Here is a 20,149-nt window from a genome sequence, read left to right on the forward strand (position 1 = left end):
TACTTGTTCAAAACCTCATTATTTCCCCATTATTAATTCTGTCGTGTCACCCTCTAAAGGGATCAGCACTCCCTTAAACACCTTCCTTCTTCCTACATTATCTTGGAAGATCTTTACAGCCCGTCTTTCAGCTTTTTGCTCATTCACACTCACATTCTAATTTCTCACATTTTTTCTTCTTCGTCATCCTTGGCTGTTTTCTAAAGTCTGCTGGCGACAACTAATCTTTGTAGCATCATACACCTTGTCTTTCAGTTTAATATCATCTTTAACTTCCTTAGTTTGCCACAATGGTGCATTTTTCTTGGAGTCTTTACTTTTCCACAAATGCATCTTTGTTGAGAGCTTGGAAACATCTCCTCAAATGTTTGCCATTGCTTCCAGCCCACTGCAGCCAAATCTGTTCCTTACCCTCAAACTGAATATAAAATTCTATCATACTTTGATCACTCTTGCCTGGGGGACTCTTTATTATAAGATGAATTGATCCTGTCTCATTACACATTAGGTCAAAAATAGCCTGTTGCCTGGTTATTTCCAGAACATACAGTTTTAAGAAACTGTAGCATACATTCTACTAACTAATCCTCAAGGCTATTTTTTTTTCCCAATTTGATTTGTCCAACCTATATGAAGATTAAAATCACCCATTATTATTACAGTATCTTTCAAGTCCCATTATTTCTTGGTTTATAGGACAAGTTGAAAACCCTGCTCCAGTCACAACCACTATCATGTGTCCTCTCCTATGTTACAAAAATTAAAACATGTTTCTTCATAATGCTCTGAACATACAGCCACAGAAAACCTATGGAAAGAAACAGTTATTGCATAACAAAAAGGATAAAAGGAAGTTGGTAGATGCAATATAATTGCTAGGCTGTTTGGCCGAGTAACATTCAAATTTAAGTCTTCTTAGGCAGTCCCTTGGTATCAAGGGTGACTTGCTCTGGTATGATGAGTTCTGAGAATGCTGATAAGTCCAATACATGATCTGCAGACTCTAACATATGTGGGACAGGTGGTGCTTGAAGGGTTGGATAGATGGGATAAAAAACTTAAATTTAAGTAGATTTATTGTGAAAATCACAGATCATTTAATGTCTCAACAGGCAGCCAATGCTCTGATAGGAGATCAGAGTTTGGACAATGTCTACCCGAAATTCCTCCAAGTTCAAGCCCATGTACACTCCAGATTACATAACCTAAATTCTAAAAGATGCAAGATATTTGTTTGCAAGTAACCATGAAACATAGTGATCTAACATCCTTTACTGATACAAATCAATTTTATTCATAAGAAACAAATAAAAATAGATATTATTTGTGATGAATAACCACCTTTCTGCAACATTGCGAACAATCACTTCTATAATGTTTAATAAAACAAAACACATCCCAGACTATTTGAGTAATAAGTGAAAGTTATTGAAGGTTACCTTTTGTTTTACTCTGCTGTCTGGTTCAGAGTCACTCTCAGATTCGGATTCTGAACGGTCTTCAGATGAACTTTCCTCTGAGTCGGAGGAAGTTGCAGAACTCAGCTTTTTGGATTTGGTTTTGGCCTGGTTATTTTTCGAATCACTATTTTCACTGAAGATAAAAGAACAGCATAGATAATTTGATATCTAAAAGATGCATCTAAACTTAACTTAAAACATTCAAGAAAGGCTCATGTCAAAAGATTCATTTCTAGAGCAAAATCTTTCAAAATAGTAGCACATCAACAAGTGTTCCAAGTACAAAGTTACAATTTTTCTTATTCACAAGATGTAAATACTCCATATGTACGAAATACATGATTCACTGTCTGAAACTGACACCTATTTTTATATTTCAAACCCAGGTCAAACAGACAAAGATTTGATCATGTTAGCCTAAAAGATTAAGCAGTGACCTGATCATTTCCAATGTTATGGAGGTTCTGAGAGACTTCAAGATGATAGATTCTATTGGTCTGCAAGGGCCTAACTTCAGGGTGACCATAAGTGGTGTTAAAGATTTGAAAAGATTCCGCACAGAGAAGATGACAAGTTAGAAATTCCTAGACAAATGGCTGCTAAAGAGGAATAAAATCAATCCTCAGAACAGAGACATTAAAGGCTACAGGGAGTGACCGGAGTAGGATCAAAGCAGCATTCTGGAAAACAGTATCATCTTGAAATATTAACTTATCTGCTTACTTCACAGTTAATCATAGAATCAACAGTGCAGAAGGAGGCCATTTAGCCCATCGAGCCTGCGCCGACAACAATCCCACCCATATCCCTGTAACCCCACATATTTACCCTCCTAATCTCCCTGACACTAAGGGGCAATTTAGCATGATCAATCCACCTAACCTTCACATCTTTGGGCTGTGGAACTCCTGGAGGAAACCCATGCAAACATGGAGGGAACATGCAAATTCTAAACGGTCACCCAAGGCCGAATCGAACCCGGGCCCCTGCCACTGTGATGCAGCAGTGCTAACCACTGTGCCACCCTCTGCAATGAAATCTCTTATAATTCACTTCTGCCATTAAGCCCCCAAAAAACACCTCATCTTCGCTTTTTCATGCCAATTTAACATGCATGTGCAAACTTCCTTGAAAAACCAGAGGACACAAATAAGTGAATTCAGTTAAGTGCTGTCTTATCGATCCTGTCGATCCACCTCGTATACCATTATGGCTGTAGATCTAGTTGTGAGAGGAGTGTTAAAGCACCTGGTACCTGCTTATGAGAAGTCTGAATGGGTACAAAGTGAAGCTTGGCCATTTGTTGATGTATTGGAGGGGTGGAGACCAGAGCTCATGAATATCTGATCAAATACCAGTGAAAAACTCTCCATTGTGAATGCTGGGAGACAGCACAACCCCTACTAAGTTCCCCCAGATTCAGTTGGGGGAGACCTGGGAAACACTACTCGCTCTTGATCATCAGAAAAGTACACATTTTTCAAATATTTGATTCAGTAAGGTGGAAAATTGCTACATTTCCTCTGCCCTTTTGAGGATTAATGGATGTTTATCTTACTACAGATAATTTCCAATGCTAATCTAATGAACAGAATTTATTGGTAACTAGCTTTTTAACTTTGGCAGAAATGAAAAGCCAGCATTAATTTAAACTACAGATTTCATTTGTTCCAAACAGGAAAAACAATATAAATCACTTTTAAAATCATTAAATCCTGACTTAAATTAATAAAGTTATAATTAGGGCATTATGCTGTATTTGTTATGAAGTGGCAGGGCGAGCTGCCTTAATTACTGTCTATAATAAAAAGAGCAGAGTGCGTGCTATACCCCAATCAGTGCTGTCAGCTACAAAAAAGCCAAGCTGCACACATCAACAGCATCAGCAGCAACCTACGCATGAAAGGGCAACCATTTCTGCAATCACCGACAGGCTAGAGTGTAACCTGTCAAAGAAGATTCTGGATTTTCAAATTAGTAATATGTACTTTTTATCATGTGAAACAATGACATAATAAATGCCATCAGTATAATGAAGGAAAAAGAAAACCCATGAAGATTAAATTATAGCATAAATTTCAGTTCTAATGGAAGCTAAATTAGCTACTTAAAGGTGCTGCCTCCCAATCAGATGGAACCCCATTCATGTTTAAAGTATCCCGGCCTCGTGATCTTCCTATGTAAACTCCAGGCTGGGAACGTTTCAAATTTAATGGACCTTTTCTCGCAACTATAAACTAAGCTGGAAGGATAATATATATTTTTGATATTTCAATGCCTTCCACCACAAAAGTCATAGAAATACTAGATCGAAGACATCATTATTTGGGTTCCCATTTGCGATTCAGTCATGAATCATTACAAACTGTCCTGCTCTGGGGAATGCAATTACCACTCCAATTTCAACCATTCCTACACCCCTGTATCTCAAAACACAACAGTTTTCATACAAGTTGTTGAGAATTTGATCACAAGCTGATGCGAAGATGACCACAAGTTTTTCCAGTTTATAACAGGACTGGGTTGCACTAGAATTACACTCGACAATTGGTCACCTGACTCAGTTCGTCCCCGCATCCCTGCTGGAGTTGGCATTAGTAGGTGCAAAAGCTCTGGCATACAACGGCAAATCGCAATTAGCGCCAGATCTGGGCTGATATTTCTGCAGCTTAGTTATGAATTTACCCCGCTTCAATGCAGGCCATTGCTTCTGGTTCTAGAACAATTCCAGGGTGTTATATTTACCTATCTTTGTTCTTTTCCTCTTTTTCAGATTCACTGTCACTTGACTCTTCACTTGAACTCGAACTACTGTCTTCATTCTTGCTGTCACTTTCGCTGCTAGATTCACTACCTGAGATTGAATGGTAAGAGGTTTAATGATATTTTGTTCCTTGTCATATCAAATTTATGACTAAATTCACCATTGGCTAAATTATTTCATTGACTCAAGCTCAATTAAAATAAACATTTTTGTGTTTACTGTAGCAATAGCCCCAATGTTTAAGAAACTACCCAAATATAAATACAAATGAAAATCAAAAGAAAGGAGGTCACCACAGATGATATTATGGAATAGAATCATAGAATCTCTAGATGCAGAAGCAGGCCATTTGGCCCATCGCGTCTGCACCACCCCTCCAACAGAGCATCACACCCAGACTCCAACCCTGTAACCCCACGCAGGTATCCTGCCAATCTCCCCAACCTGGGACGCTAAGGACCAATCTACCTAACCCACAGATCTTTGGACTGTGGGAGGAAACTGGAGCACCCAGAGGAAACCCACACAGACACAGGAAGAACATGCAGACGAACAGACAGTCACCCAAGGCCAGAATTGAATCCAGGTCTCTGGCACTGTGAGGCAGCAGTGCTAACCACTGTGCAATAATTGTTTTTAATGATTTTGAAATACTTCATGCCCAAACACACTTACTGGGTATAGATTAAAACAGGACAATTTTGCACTGGGTTTAAAGCCCATTATGATAATCAGTTGATGTTGTAGTGAGGAATAGTCAGAGCTGGACACAAGGTTGCTTGGAAGCAAAGATCAAAGCAGAATTCAATATCAGTTGCTTAGTCAAGTACACTGAGGCTGCTTTATTTGTGTTCTTACAAGTTCATTAAAGGATATTTTACATTTTATTGGACCAGCACTTGTTCACCATTGCGAAAGCAGAGATGGTGAAAGCGTTTCCATGGTCAAGTTGATGGTGACAGATATGTACATGTGCTCTGAATTTTAAACTCCGGAGACTTACATGAAAGCATCTCTAAAGGAATGACCTCACGCAGAGATAAAAAATTCCACATTCCATAAACGAGATAACAGATGTGCGTTAAATGATGAAAAGTATTTATTTGTATCATAAATCTATGTTTCCAATCTCTCCCAGCATGCACTCACCTTTGCTGGATTCTTCCTGCCCCTCAGAGTCAGAGTAAAACTTGTCCCTCAAATTGTCTTTCTTTACTTTTAGTTTACCTAGTGGTGCCACCTGTTCCTTAACCTAGGAACAAACAAAAACAGTTCAGATTTTAAACAAAGAAAAATTTCCAAAAATGTACCAGTAGTAGTTAACATGACCAAAAATGAGAGAGAAAAAAGTAAAGGAGATGGGGTGATGAGAGAGGGTGAGGAGGCAAAGAAGATGGAAGGGATGGTGGACAGGCAGGAGTAGGGTTCAGGGTAGGAAGAAAAGGAAACGAAGACTAATCAGGTTTCCCTGCTTGCTAACAACTATCCAATAACTGTCGCTGGACATGGAAAGCAACAAATTAAAGTAGGATTACTGCTCCTAATTGCGACTTCTAGAAATAAATATATCTGGACATCAGATGAGAAGGAGTTCAGTTTCTTCCTTATTTCAATAGCCTGATAACACTCATTGTTCATAGAGAAGGAAACGAGAATGTTTTGTCTGTATAGCGCGCAAGAAACAATACTTTTCACTATGTTAATACATGTGGCAATAATAAATCAAATCAAAATCACTGTCAAAATTCATACTGCAATAATGGTCACTTCAGTGAAGAGGCACATGATGATTGGTACCTCAGCAAGAGTTAATATGTGTTAGGAGAGTAAAGGTGGAGCAAAAAGTAGAAAAAAATAGTGGCTTTAGAATGGACAATCAGCCAATCCTTCTAAAGCAGAACAGTATGCGTCACGGGAATTTTAATTTACAAAATTCAGAAGCACTACACATAATGTGCACGGATCTTGTTCCACTACAATTCCACATAGCAGAGAGCGTATAAATGGGAAGGTGACAACATGACTGAGCAGCAAGTAGTAAATGACTAAATAAAATGTTTGAGCGGAGAGATTTTCGGGTAAATTGCTTTTAGCAAAAAGGTAAAATAATAAACCAAAACTTACAAAAATGAAGATTCATGGGCATAGATATATAATAAAATCAGTTGAGGCATAAGATCAGCCATGATTATACTGAATAGGAGAGCAGACAAGAGGCGCCGTATGGCCTACTCTGTTCTTATTCTCATGTTGTGTGTGTAATTCAGATAACTACAATGAATGCAGTTCTTTTAGATCATTACCGTGGAGGCATCAGCATGACACCACTAATCCAGCATGCATACAGCAAGTGGTTTATTGGATAATCATCAAAACAAATGCAACTCAATCAAATTCACAAGGAAAATGATCTTTAACCACATATCCATCAAGGATATACATACATTTTACCACAATTTAATCTATACATTGTATGAAATGTTAAATCTCGAGAAAAGCCTGACTATTTTCATTCCATTACCCAAGTATATTTTGTTGCACTTTTCCAACCTTCAACTTCTCTACATTGAAGAGTGAGAGAAACAATATGGGGAGAAAGCAGGAGAATGGTATGAGAGGAAATGCCATTCTGGAGAGCTGGTGCAGACACAATAGGCCGAATGGCCTCCTCCTAAACTGTAACAATTCTGAGATTCCATAGTGAACTGAATCCTAGTTGCATATTGCATGTTTGGAGAGATGGATCTTGGGGAGAGAACACGATGAGAGGGTGACAGGGATGTTAAGAGGGCCTACATTTAGAGAGTTCTACAGGAGCTAAAGGATATGAGCCGCCTGGATTCCCTGTTGCCCACGTGGATGAAGGCGAGTTTATGTATTTACGTTATTAATGCATACAAACACAAGCTTATTTCCACGGCCATTTTGTTACCGAATAAAGAAAATTCTCTGTTCTACGTCACTTCTTTGTCTCTCTCCCATTTACAAAATCTGGCCAGAAACCATTTGGTAAAGTAAAATTTCATACTGGCTGAATGACTTCCACATTCCGGACGGAAGGATCAGGAGCCGTCTGCGGCCAGTCTGGAAGCTCGAGATACCCACTTGCTTTGGTATTAAGCGTGTGCGACAATGTGCTCAGTTGGAAACGATCCCTATCTGTTGAATAAGAAAATAGGAAAAAAATGGCTTTATGTCACAGAGTCTTAATCAGCCCCAATGATAATTGGTAGTGAATTATCTCAAATGTCACAGTATAAATAAAAACGAGAGATGATTCCTCATAGGTCAGAAAACTGATTTCAGACCATAGATTACAATAATCTCACCTATAATGGTCAATAAAAAAGCTAATCATTCAGTGTGTTTGGAGGTGTTGCTGTGAAATGCAGCTCCTCTAAAAATTACTTTAGTGTGAATATTAAGAATGACAGCACAGTTAAACAATCCGTATACATGTCTTGCTACAAAACTCATTCAGAATTTTAATACTGTTTTGGTACCAACCGAACAGTTTCCCGTTTTCCTTTTGTACTTAACAGCAATATAAATGGAAATGCATTAATGCCAAAACACTTCTTTGCAATAGTTTTCAGTTTTTAAAGATAGAATCCATATAAAATTGAAGAACTGAAGGCAAACTTCAAAATATAAACGCACAGAATCCTCTTCATTTTAGTTTGATATAGGGCTATCGACATTTGAATCCTGCTAAGATGACCCAAATTCAGAGGATGCTGATATTGTCATTTAGGAGGACAATTATAAAGAAAATACAACCGAGGAAAAAAAAAACACAATTGAAGAAAATAAGGAGTAGTAAATTGGAGCATATGCCATTAAACCCCATATAATGTACAATCTATGATTAGGTTCAATGATTTACTGCGATTCAAAGTCAAACTGCGCTATTACCGAGTACCGCAGGACTGAGAGATATCTGCACTTTAATTCCATAATTATATGCGTAATTGGGTGGAAATTGTAAATCCGTGGTGTTAATTACTATTAAACATTAATTTAACTTTGTTGCCTGGGACAGAGAGGAGGAAGGCAGCGGACATGTTTCAGGAAGGCAGGCTAGCTGCAGGAACTGCAATGTGGTAAACTCTTGGGAGTGGGGTTGGGAATGATGGGAAGTTGGTGTTAAGGTCCTGGATAATGTGGGGTAAAAAATTGAGAGCAGGGAATGAGTGTTTGTGGGGAACAGCACTGAATTACTACTGTTTGTCTTGGTGCTTCTTTTACAATGAAAAATACAGGCAAGATCTAAATTTCTTGGAGTCCTTTCACTTGTCCTAATGGCCAGGTGAAACTCATCGTATGCTCAGAATAACCAAAGAATCATTTTTTAAAATCACTTCGTGTAGATGTGCCTTCACAAAAAAATCTTCATCTTTGAAGATGATAGAACATAAGGCAAAGATAATACCCCCAATTTACTCATGTATATTTAGATTATCAGTGTATTTAAGTGTTCTTATTTACAGTTTAGCAATACATTGCATTAACGTTAAAGGAGGAGCTGATAAGACTGGAATAATGCTGAACTGATTTAACGCTGTGGGCAAAATCGAGAATTTGGCAGAGTGTCAGTTCTCGTGAGAAAACTGCAGTGGAACTCTCCAGCTCCATTGGCCAGTTTTCTCTCCAGATTTTGTCACTTTAACTGCAACAAAAAGAGAGGGCGTGGTTTGCAGGGTTTCATTCTGGCAAGGTGGAGATTCTAAGAACCGGGAACTGACTCCATAGAGATCGGGGTGCCATTTCTAAAGGATGCCATGATCACTGGATGAAAAATTAATTCCCCCACCCCCCCGCCAACGGAGGTATCTGTAGCCTCTGCACCCCCTCCATCCCCCGATAAGTGTCAGACCCCCTTCCTCCCAATCATCATGGCGTCCAACCTCCCCGATCATGGCTGGTAACAGTTTCCCTCCCCCGATCATCGCCAGCAACCCCATCACTTGCATGTCCCTGTGTGTCATGTTCCCCCCTCCGCCGTCTCCTGGGAACTGTAGTGACTTTTGTGCCTCAGAGAGGTTCCCATGGTAGGTTCACGTCTGTGAGATACAAAAATCTAGCGAGGGGGGATAATTTGGCAAAGAGAGGGTCTTCAATTATATTGAAATTTATTTAAACAAATTTATTTAAATTACTGTCTCTGGCTCAAAATCCTGGAACCCCTTCCTCTCCCCTATTGGGGGGGGGGGGGGGAAAGAGAGAGAGCTGACTGGTGGTAGCTTAACCTGAGGATCGCCACATCTCAGGGGCAAGGTTGAGAAGGCGAGCCTTCATGAATAACCTCACACTCAAGGTGGACTGTTGGGGTTCAAGGCAGCTCAGTATCATCTTCTCAAGGAAGATTAGAGATGAGTAACAAATGCTGGTGATAATCACATCCCATAAAAAAGCAATACAAAATGATGGCAAAACTGTATTTGCCAGCACTCCTGTATACACCATCATTGTGAAACCAATAGCAACACCTGGCTGCCACACTTGTGCCATTAAATCCAAAGACCCAAAGGTTGTTGTCAGTTACTCCCACTCTTCGACAAGATGCACTGTTGAAGTCATTGAAACTGGAAATCAATTAGAAATCAATGATTTTATCGAACTCGCACGAATGTTATTCATCATGTTATTAAATTCATTCAAAAAATTATACCTTATTGGGTGAGGTGTATCTGGGTTATTAAATGGCATTTTCAGTCATGATTAATTCTGAACAACCTCTCTGACTATGAAAACAAACGTACTGTGGATGTCAATTTTTTAAAAAAAAACAGATTTAAAAAATATTTTGTTTAAAAAGATTGAGATATTTCAGCTTCTAGTTTAATCCCATCTGCATGTCTCAATCGTTATTTTGCTTTCTGTGAAGTTTTTAAAATTATTACTTCCTGAATTGCTGTCTGTGAGAACTCTTAAATGTAATTGGTTGTTTATCCTGCTTGATGATATCACAGTGGCTGTATGCCAGAGATCGCCTACAGCTGGCACCAGAATGAAATTAAATGGTCAGCGAAAGTGAAATCCACACATTGGGCATCAGCGAAAACCAATGCTTTGCCACTAACCACAAAATGTGGGCCATTGTTATAGAACATAGAACAGTACAGCACAGACCAGGCCCTTCGGCCCACGATGTTGTGCCGACCTTCATCTGAAACCAAGATCAAGCTATCCCACTCCCTACCATCCTGGTGTGCTCCATGTGCCTATCCAATAACCGCTTAAATGTTCCTAAAGTGTCTGACTCCACTATCACTGCAGGCAGTCCATTCCACACCCCAACCACTCTCTGCGTGAAGAACCTACCTCTGATATCCTTCCTATATCTCCCACCATGAACCCTATAGTTATGCCCCCTCGTAATAGCTCCATCCACCCGAGGAAATAGTCTTTGAACGTTCACTCGATCTATCCCCTTCATCATTTTATAAACCTCTATTAAGTCTCCCCTCAATCTCCTCCGCTCCAGAGAGAACAGCCCCAGCTCCCTCAACCTTTCCTCACAAGACCGACACTCCAAACCAGGCAGCATCCTGGTAAATCTCCTCTGCACTCTCTCCAGCGCTTCCACATCCTTCTTATAGTGAGGTGACCAGAACTGCACGCAATATTCCAAATGCGGTCTCACCAAGGTCCTGTACAGTTGCAGCATAACCCCACGGCTCTTAAACTCCAACCCCCTGTTAATAAAAGCTAACACACTATATGCCTTCTTCACAGCTCTATCCACTTGAGTGGCAACCTTTAGAGATCTGTGGATATGGACCCCAAGATCTCTCTGTTCCTCCACAGTCTTCAGAACCCTACCCTGTAATCCACATTTAAATTAGTCCTACCAAAATGAATCACCTCACATTTATCAGGGTTAAACTCCATTTGCCATTTTTCAGCCCAGCTTTGCATCCTATCTATGTCTCTATCTATGTTATGGTGCAGAGATTTTTGGAAATGACGACATACGTCACTGATTCCATTAGGTACTCTGCACCATCATTTCCTCAGACTTGTGAGATGCTCCTCACTTGAAAAAGTTGGAGAGTTAATTATCACAACTGCGTTCCTGCATTTAAATCAGCAGCAAAATCAAGCTCGCCAATATGATCACCATGGTCACTCAGACCATGGCAGAATGTGGTATTAGCAAAAATCACAATAATTGCAGTTCACGATTTAAAAGAAGAAATAATTTTGTTTCGTCCATTAGATCTTTTTCTTATTGTTTCGTGGCACAGTTCTGACACAGTCTTGGCTCAGTGATGCAATGTAAAAAGGCAACAAAAATGAGTCGCCGGTTCCTTGCCTCCAACTACCATCTTAATATTCAATATAGATTGTTACAAATGCAGTTGCACATTTACACCTGATGAAAATTCAAGGGATAAATCAGAAATAACACTGCAGTTATGGACTGTTATAGCAATTGAAGTCTAAGAAGCTCTGGAGTCTATGTTGATTATATAATCACACAACAATGGTTGGTGTGGGTTATTGCTCCATTTAATTAACTAACCAGACAGGTATGAAAACTGCCCTCAGATAAATCTATGCTTGACCCTGGCCATCAGTTCAACTTTCAAGCACCTATTTTAAACATCACCAAGCCCAGGTTGAGTCACATCCCAATGGATATGTACTTTGACCACTGGGATACCACAGCTATGCTTGCTGGTATAACTTCATCACTGGAGAATTTTGGTACACAAAGTGTGTACCGGTGACACCCAGAGCCAATACCGCACCCGAACAAATTTCAGGTTAACATCACGAGTTTCATGATTCAAATGGGGGCGGGGGAATTAGCAAACATAATCAGGGTAATGGAGGAAAATGGTAAAACATTACATTACCAGATTCGTTGGTTTTGAGAGATTATGCTGAAGTTACATACTGGCACAAGAACCCAGCATTGAGGCCTGGCTCAAAAGGAGCACACTGGAGTGATGATGCTATGCAGTGGTGTCAAAGGGAAGAACAATGAGTTGATGAACTATTCTGCAGCCTCAGGGGATCACAGAGTTATGTGGTAGTTCATGGGCTACCGAAACCAAACACAAATCAAAAACTTCCAGATAGAAGAGAAGGTGGCGAAGGTACAAAATTATGAAGTGAAAATTTAAGATGGACATCAGTATTCCTTTAAGCAACAAATGTGTCGCGTTGTGTGCAGTTCTGGTCACCTCACTATAAGAAGGATGTGGAAGCGCTGGAAAGAGTGCAGAGGAGATTTACCAGGATGCTGCCTGGTTTGGAGGGTAGGTCTTATGAGGAAAGGTTGAGGGAGCTAGGGCTGTTCTCTCTGGAACGGAGGAGGCTGAGGGGAGACTTAATAGAGGTTTATAAAATGATGAAGGGGATAGATAGAGTGAACGTTCAAAGATTATTTCCTCAGGTGGATGGAGCTATTACAAGGGGGCATAACTATAGGGTTCGTGGTGGGAGATATAGGAAGGATATCAGAGGTAGGTTCTTTACGCAGAGAGTGGTTGGGGTGTGGAATGGACTGCCTGCAGTGATAGTGCAGTCGGACACTTTAGGAACATTTAAGCGGTTATTGGATAGGCACATGGAGCGCACCAGGATGATAGGGAGTGGGTTAGCTTGATCTTGGTTTCAGATAAAGCTCGGCACAACATCGTGGGCCAAAGGGCCTGTTCTGTGCTGTACTGTTCTATGTTCTATGAGTTGTCAGGCAGAGTGGTTTGAAAAGAAATTCAGCATTGTAAGCAGAACAGGTAGAATTGGTTCCCTGGAAAGAAGTCAAATTGGCTAAAGTACCTCATTAACGTGAACTCATCTTGTACAATAAATGGAGTATATAAACTGAAAATTGAGGAATCTTTCACATTGTTTATGGTAGAAAAAAATGTTCTCTTATGAACATCCAAATACACGATGCAACTTACCTTTAAGCATCTCATAAGGATTAAGTCTCCTGATTTTATTATGCTGTTACCATGGTAAGTTTGACATTGCAATTTCTCAGAAGTATAGAAATAAACAGCAACTTCAATAAAATAGCATCGACACATTGGGAACATAAAATTGGCTCAGCAGCACTGCTCACCATAGTCAATAGCCTGCCGACACATACATACATACACAGTGGAAAAACAGCAACTTTTTTGGATTCCATTGTATTCGTGAGATAATGATAATGAAAGTGCTTTCCCTTAATATAGCATAACAACCCTATCTCATCAATTCCTACGCACAAAACCCGAGCTTGAAATAAAATGATATTGTTATAAAGTACCTTTAAATGGAGATTCGAGGACTGGTGCTGGCTTTTGAACAAGGAATATTTTCTTAGCATACTTGCTTAAAGCTCCACTCTTCTCATTTGGAACTATCAGCTGCTTGATAAATCTTGTACGATCTCTAATGTCATAGTTCTGATCATACTTGGCTACATTTAATATGTACTGCATAAGCAATTTTGTCTGTTGGCAAAACAAAACAAGAAAATAATACATGTTATTTATGATTATTGATAACTCTGAATAAACATATTCAGAGCTGTAATAAAAATGAATGGTCATGACCAACGAATGTGGCTCCCTTGGGAATACACATTCCAAAGGCAGCAAATGAAATTTTAGCTAAGACACATGTCCTCATCTGTGCTGAGTAGGTGAATGCTGAATCCTGAGAAGAAGCCAGGCGCTAGATTATTAAACTGCTGAAGTGGAAAGAAAGGCATCATTAAAAAATAATCATATATGGCAAAGCTGGTGAAGAGTCTACGTGAGGATAATGAATGTAGAAATACAACTAAAAACATAGCACTCAAAACTTAATCTGAAAAATATGCAGGACATCAACATATCAGATGATATTAGGCTAGGCACATTTCTACCAAAGAGGTTAGCTTTATGATGCAACACTGCCCCAAAGCATGTGCAGTGCCCAGAGCTCGAATGCACTTAGCTGCTGCTCACTGAATTATGAACCATTAACTAAGCCATATGAATCAGTGAACTGTATTATTGCAAATTATTTGCAATGTATTTAGCCATTTCTATCTCAGGGTAACTAGCTGCTGATGCCCTCTACAACCAAGGTAAGTGACTCCAGTGTCACAGCTTCAGTTGATGATTACCAGCATTTCAGAGAAAACAGTCCCGCTGCCATTCCACCCGGATCTTACCCTCACATACTGTTATTTGTCGCTGCAAACAGGTTTACAAACAAAGACACATTCTTCTTAAATTCTGCTTCAAGCAATGCATGACTATTTTCATCCACATTTTGATCATTTATTGCTAATGACGGTAAAGGGATAATATGAATAAACAAAGGACAGAAATGTCCAGTTTTTGTGAACATTTTCCTAGCTGACACATTTATACTTGCACTAATGGCTGGAGGGGCTAAAATTGCAAATAACACTGCGATACATGATTTCATGAGACAAGGTTTCAGTGATCCTCAATTTCAAGTCATTAATGCACTCAAATTAGCTATAAATGACCCAAAGCGCAAAGTGTTAGCATTGGGGAATAAAATACTTCTCTGTTCGGCCAAACAGAGGTGGCAGAGTGGTTAGCACTGCTGTCTCATAGCGCCAGGGACCCGGATTCAATTCCCGGCTTGGGAACTGTGTAGAGTTTGCACGTTCTCCCTGTGCCTGTGTGGGTTTACTCCAGGTGCTCCGGTTTCCTCCCACATTCTGAACGACGTTCTGGTTAGGTGCATTGACCCGAAGAGGTGCCGGAGTGTGGGAACTAAGGGAATTTCACAGTAACTGCATTGTTAATGTAAGCCTTATTTATGACTAATAAATAAACTTTAACTTTAAACAACTTTGGGGGAAGGCATAATGTAGTGCTTTTCATATTGAAGCCTCTTCCCTCAATCATACAACCCCAGTTGCAGAAAAGCAGCCCAAGTGTGACGTTTCCTTTATCAACTTCAGATTAATTGAAACCTTAAAGCAAGTGCCAATTGATGCCATGTTCTGGGACGTTGGATCTACTCAGCATTGTTTAATTTTATACCTTAAGCCCAAAAGTTAGCATTTACATATAAACAAGTGGCAAGTTCTGGTAGGATTGCACCATGTTTCAAATTTGGAGGGAGATTCTGAAGCAAGGTCTATTTTAAACATGCATACCAAAGTAGAACATTTCAGCAATAGAAATGTTTTGGCATAGAAAGATGCAGACGGGTTGAATCTCTTCAGTTTTATATGTTTCTTCAAGTATGAACTCTCAAATTAATGTGCAACAATTAATAGATCTGTGACATGTGTCAACCTGCAATAATTTCGAATGTCTTTAAGGCAGAGATAGATAAATTTCTGAACAGTAAAGGAATTAAGGATTATGGTGAGCAGGCGAGTAAGTGGAGCTGAGTCCACGAAAAGATCAGCCATGATCTTATTGAATGGTGGAGCAGGCCCGAGGGGCCAGATGGCCCACTCCTAGTTCTTATGTTCTTAAAAGAAAACTAGTTAATTTCTGAGAGACAATTTTAAAATTAAAGGATTTAAAACTCAAAAAATCCAAAAACATATAAAAGTGCACAAAGGCTTATTTGCAACTATTTATGCAAGTCATTCATCAGCGTAACTTTCCCCCTTCACTCAGCTGTACATGACAAGTTTTGTATCATACACCAGAAAGACCATAACCTTAGAAGAATGGAAGGACAGAAAACCATTTCACCCATCAAGGGCACTTTTTCCACAGACCACATACTCTAATACAGACTTTCAGTGATCTTTCACATATTTCCAAATTCTCTTTTCATTCACTATTCATACACAATGAGGTGGTGCAATTATTTTACTCAAAGTGGAAAATGAACAGTTGAACAAATCTTCCTTGGTCAAAACATCAATAATTCAATGCTGTCCAGTGGTAATCATAGAATCCCCACAGTTCAGAAGGAGGTCAGTCAGCCCATTGAGTCGGCACCGACAACAACCCCACCCAGGCCCCATCCCCGTAAAGCCACTAATCTCTCTAACCTACACATTTTGGGACACTAAGGGGCAATTTAGCATCTTTGGACTGGGGGAGAAAATTAGAGCATCCAGAGGAAACCCACGCAGACACAAGGAGAATGTGCAAATTCCACACAGACAGTGACCCAAGCCGGGAATCGAACCCTGGTCCCTGGAGCTGAGAGGCAGCAGTGCTAACCACTGTGCCACCTGTCACCCTATGGATCAGATCAAACTTAAAATGTAGACATTTAACATTCCATATTCATTTTCTCCCTGTGTGTATGATAATTTGTCACTTGCTTAGAAGTTAAGAAGAAAAAGCAAATACAGAAGTTTAAAAGATACTATTAAGAATGAAAAGCCAATCTTAAACCTTGAATGGCTGTGGAGGAAGAAAATGCTATCTTTTTGTTGAGTTCTCACCTGCTTGGGATTCGTTAAGTAGAGTTTAGCTCCGAGATTAAGAATTTGTAGTTTCACTATCTCCTCTTCATTTGTAAAGCTTTTTGCCACTTTCCTCAGAACATCTGGTGCAATCTTTGGTACACATTCGCAGTATTCGCCTATCAGCCAAAGGATGCTTGCTCGAGCCATAGGTACCTAGAGAGAGAGAGAAAGTAGAGAGAGAGATAGATAGAGAGGGAGGGGAGAGAGGGAGGGAGGAGGGGTGGAGAGAGAGAGAGAAAGAGAAAGAAAGAGATGGAGAGGGAGGGGAAAGAGAGAGAGAGGGATGGGGTTGGGGGGGGGAGAGAGAGAGAGAAGGCAAGTGTTCAAACTCAATTTAAGAAAGCAGTTTTCAATTTGTATGGCATAACGATTACTAAGAATACATTAATACAGAACATTTTTTAAGTTATGCATGCAGAAATTAATTCGGAAAATATTGATGAGTCACTTGAATACGCTGATAATCATGAAAATTATACAACATTCTATTTAACTGTGTGAGGCACAAATGTAACCAAGGAAAATGTGCACATAAGTGAAGAGGAACAGTATGAAAAGAAAAACTCAATACCTTAACATAAAGCAGCAATTAGAAGTCTGGTCCTAAAAACATCCTCAGCATTAACGATTTTAAAAATGCTCGATTATCTGAGTCAAGATATTTAAAAACTGAAGGAAACATGAAGGCAGCCCATACCACTATTTTTTTTACTTCAACAGAAAATAGGTCCAGTTCCTAAGTGCATTGGGGCACTGGGGGACAGGTATTCAGGAATTTCTCCTAAACTTGTAAAATAGAGCCAAACAGTGACAAAGGAAAAGCACCGACTGCACATGATAGGATTTTGAAGTCAGCATGATAGAAGTAATTAAAAAGTTAAAGGGGATTATGAAAGTCCCTTGGTCAGACAGCACAAAGGGCACCCAGGCTACGCACTGATATTCGACCAGACTGGAAGCAAACAGCTATTACCACATTTTGAAACAAACATGCATCCTGATTGTTGAGTTGTAACATGGTGCCCCACAGGGATCTATCGCAGGGCCTTGGATTTTATATTATATGCACACATGCAACACCACACACCACCCCCACATTCCAAACTTGGAGGAAAGAAGATGTAAGAGACTGAGGAAAATTTGTGGGGAAGACATTTACCAGTGTTCTTTGTCCCTTGTGGGTTTCAGTGTCCTGTTTGCCGGGCGGGTGCTGTGAACAGGATGCTGTTGGTTGAGTGATGTGGGCTGGGCCAATGGGATTGCTCTGGGGGCGGGAGAAAATAAAAGGCGCCAGGAAGTGAAGCACCTGCAGAACTGAAGAGGCAGAGCTGAAGAGGGAGTGTGGAGAGAGAGAGCTTTTTCCAGGCAGTGAGAATTCGGTTTGGAGTGAGAGGCAGCCAGGCGTTCCCCTGCCTGTTCTTTTCATTACTGCCGAGGAGGGCAGCCTTCAGCGCACTCGACCTACTTTGCTGCACGGATAGCTCGCGGCACCTCTGCCTCCTGCGGCATCATCTTCCACACGTGTCTCTCTTCTGGACTGTGTGTGTGTGTCGTGAGTAACTGGTGGGGACTATACAATCCAACTGGAACAGTATCTACAAATGTGTTACTGAGGATGAGTTTCCCCATGTGTGCACCAATGGATGGGCCCCAACGGTTATAGATCAGAGCTCACTGTTTTATGTCTGTTAATTACATTTGTTATTAAATTTATTTTTGATATTCCGATTACAGTACTGACATTTATGGGTAAACAGGGAATTAGCCAAATCAACATCAACTGCTAGGAATTCGGCATCCTGTTGATTGAATATTTAAATAGTAGCCCCATATAGTGGTCAGCAGGGGGTTACAAAGATATAGTTGCATATGCAAGTTTGAAGATGACACCAAGTTGCATGGATAAATACTGGAAGTTACAAAAGTTCAGATTAAATGAGTGGACAAAACTGTGGAGATGCATTTCCAATGTGGAAAAGGGGGAAATCTGAAAAAGACAAACCAAAATATTTTCTTAATGGCAGGAGGATAGGAGGAGAGGAATTTGGGTGTCCGTGTTCTTAAATCACCATAATGTAAACAAATGAATTGGAAACAAATATTAAAAACAGCGATAGTATTGATTCCAAGTAAAAAAGGAGTTACGAAAGAAGTAGAGAAACTGCAGTCTACAAAAGGATAATGTTAAATGTAGAATATTAAATAACCTAACATAATCAAATTCAAATCCAATGATGTGCGGGTTAGATTGATTGGCCACGCTAAATTGACCCTAGTGTCGGGGGATTAGCAGGGTCAATATGTGGGGTTACGGGAATAGGGCCTGGGTGGGACTGTAGTCAGTAGACTCGATGGGCCGAGTGGCCTCCTTCTGCACTGTAGAGATTCTATGAATCAAGCTGGAAATATAGGGCCAGAAAGCTTAAAATAACATTTCTTGAAGGTAATTTTTTGAGATTGATTTGTTTTCATTAAACAGAAGTGATAAACGTTAGGGATGAAGATGTGAAATAATCATTTCATTCGGACAACACAGACAAAAATAATGGACACATGACAAAATGTGATTGAATTGGATGTTACACTTGGGAAGAGAAGAGTCTGGAGGTGTTGAGTTTAGATGATCAAAATACATTGACTAATGTTTTTAATGAATAAATAGAACAGATTACACCATTTACATGGGGGTGGGGCTGAAGGAGAAGATCAGAGTGGATGGTTCAATGGCAGTTTGTCAGCTTGCATATACAACCTATCCCAGTTCCATGGACCAATGCAACTCATTTCCTTCCGAGTCTCGGGAGGTATTGGATCCTTTCTTCAGTTTTTCATATATTCAATGCAGTTTGATATTAGAGCATTACAACAAACACAAAAAAACACTCAATTGTCAACACTTGCATTTTTTTGATTTTGTACTTGTGTTGAAGTATATGAATCACTAGGATGAGAGGAAATTGGGATGAGATTCTCTTTGACTGTGACCCCCATGAATCAATCACATGCATTAAGACAAAAATACAAAAATCAATAAACCATGAATAAAATCACAAGCACTGGCAACACCAGGATATAGCATACATCTGAATTAATAACATATGTTACAATACATTGAAATCTGTTCAGTTTATGATCAGGAAAACATTTCAAAGATGTCATCAGATTGCCAAAGGTGCATAAGTGGGGGAACGCATCATAATAAGTCAGCGATAAAAAACAATATTCATGAGAACTCTCAAGTTATTAGCAGCTAAAATGAACACATCTGTTCTCCTTTGACATTACTGTTTAATTTATACTTACTGTAATATTGCCGAGAAGCTTGGCCATATGTTTGATAATTTCGCTGTGCTGTGATGGTTGCGTCTGGAGTAGTTTCTTAATGACGACTACACTTTCTGCAACAACATTTTCTGTGGAACGAAAAGTAATTGACATAAAACCAGGCTTCAATAAAATCAGTGCCCAATTCACTATCACAAGACCTCCTAAATTGCTTGCGATCGTTCA

At 39.8% G+C, this 20,149-nt stretch overlaps 1 protein-coding gene across 2 annotated transcripts in view; it reads right to left on the reverse strand.

Moving 5' to 3' along the window:
• Positions 1 to 20,149, reverse strand: part of ap3b1a (adaptor related protein complex 3 subunit beta 1a) — a 253,817-nt gene that overhangs the window by 112,625 nt on the left and 121,043 nt on the right. For both annotated transcript variants that reach the window (XM_078214962.1, XM_078214963.1), the window contains exons 14-20: positions 19,943 to 20,052; positions 16,616 to 16,792; positions 13,496 to 13,682; positions 7,253 to 7,383; positions 5,374 to 5,476; positions 4,206 to 4,314; positions 1,440 to 1,593 (exon numbers count right to left, since the gene is read on the reverse strand). In XM_078214962.1, the coding sequence (XP_078071088.1) occupies positions 1,440 to 1,593; positions 4,206 to 4,314; positions 5,374 to 5,476; positions 7,253 to 7,383; positions 13,496 to 13,682; positions 16,616 to 16,792; positions 19,943 to 20,052 (971 nt within the window). The remainder of the gene's footprint in view (positions 1 to 1,439; positions 1,594 to 4,205; positions 4,315 to 5,373; positions 5,477 to 7,252; positions 7,384 to 13,495; positions 13,683 to 16,615; positions 16,793 to 19,942; positions 20,053 to 20,149) is intronic.

This window comes from Mustelus asterias, chromosome 6 (genome assembly GCF_964213995.1).
Source record: "Mustelus asterias chromosome 6, sMusAst1.hap1.1, whole genome shotgun sequence".
Taxonomy (NCBI): Eukaryota; Metazoa; Chordata; class Chondrichthyes; order Carcharhiniformes; family Triakidae; genus Mustelus; species Mustelus asterias.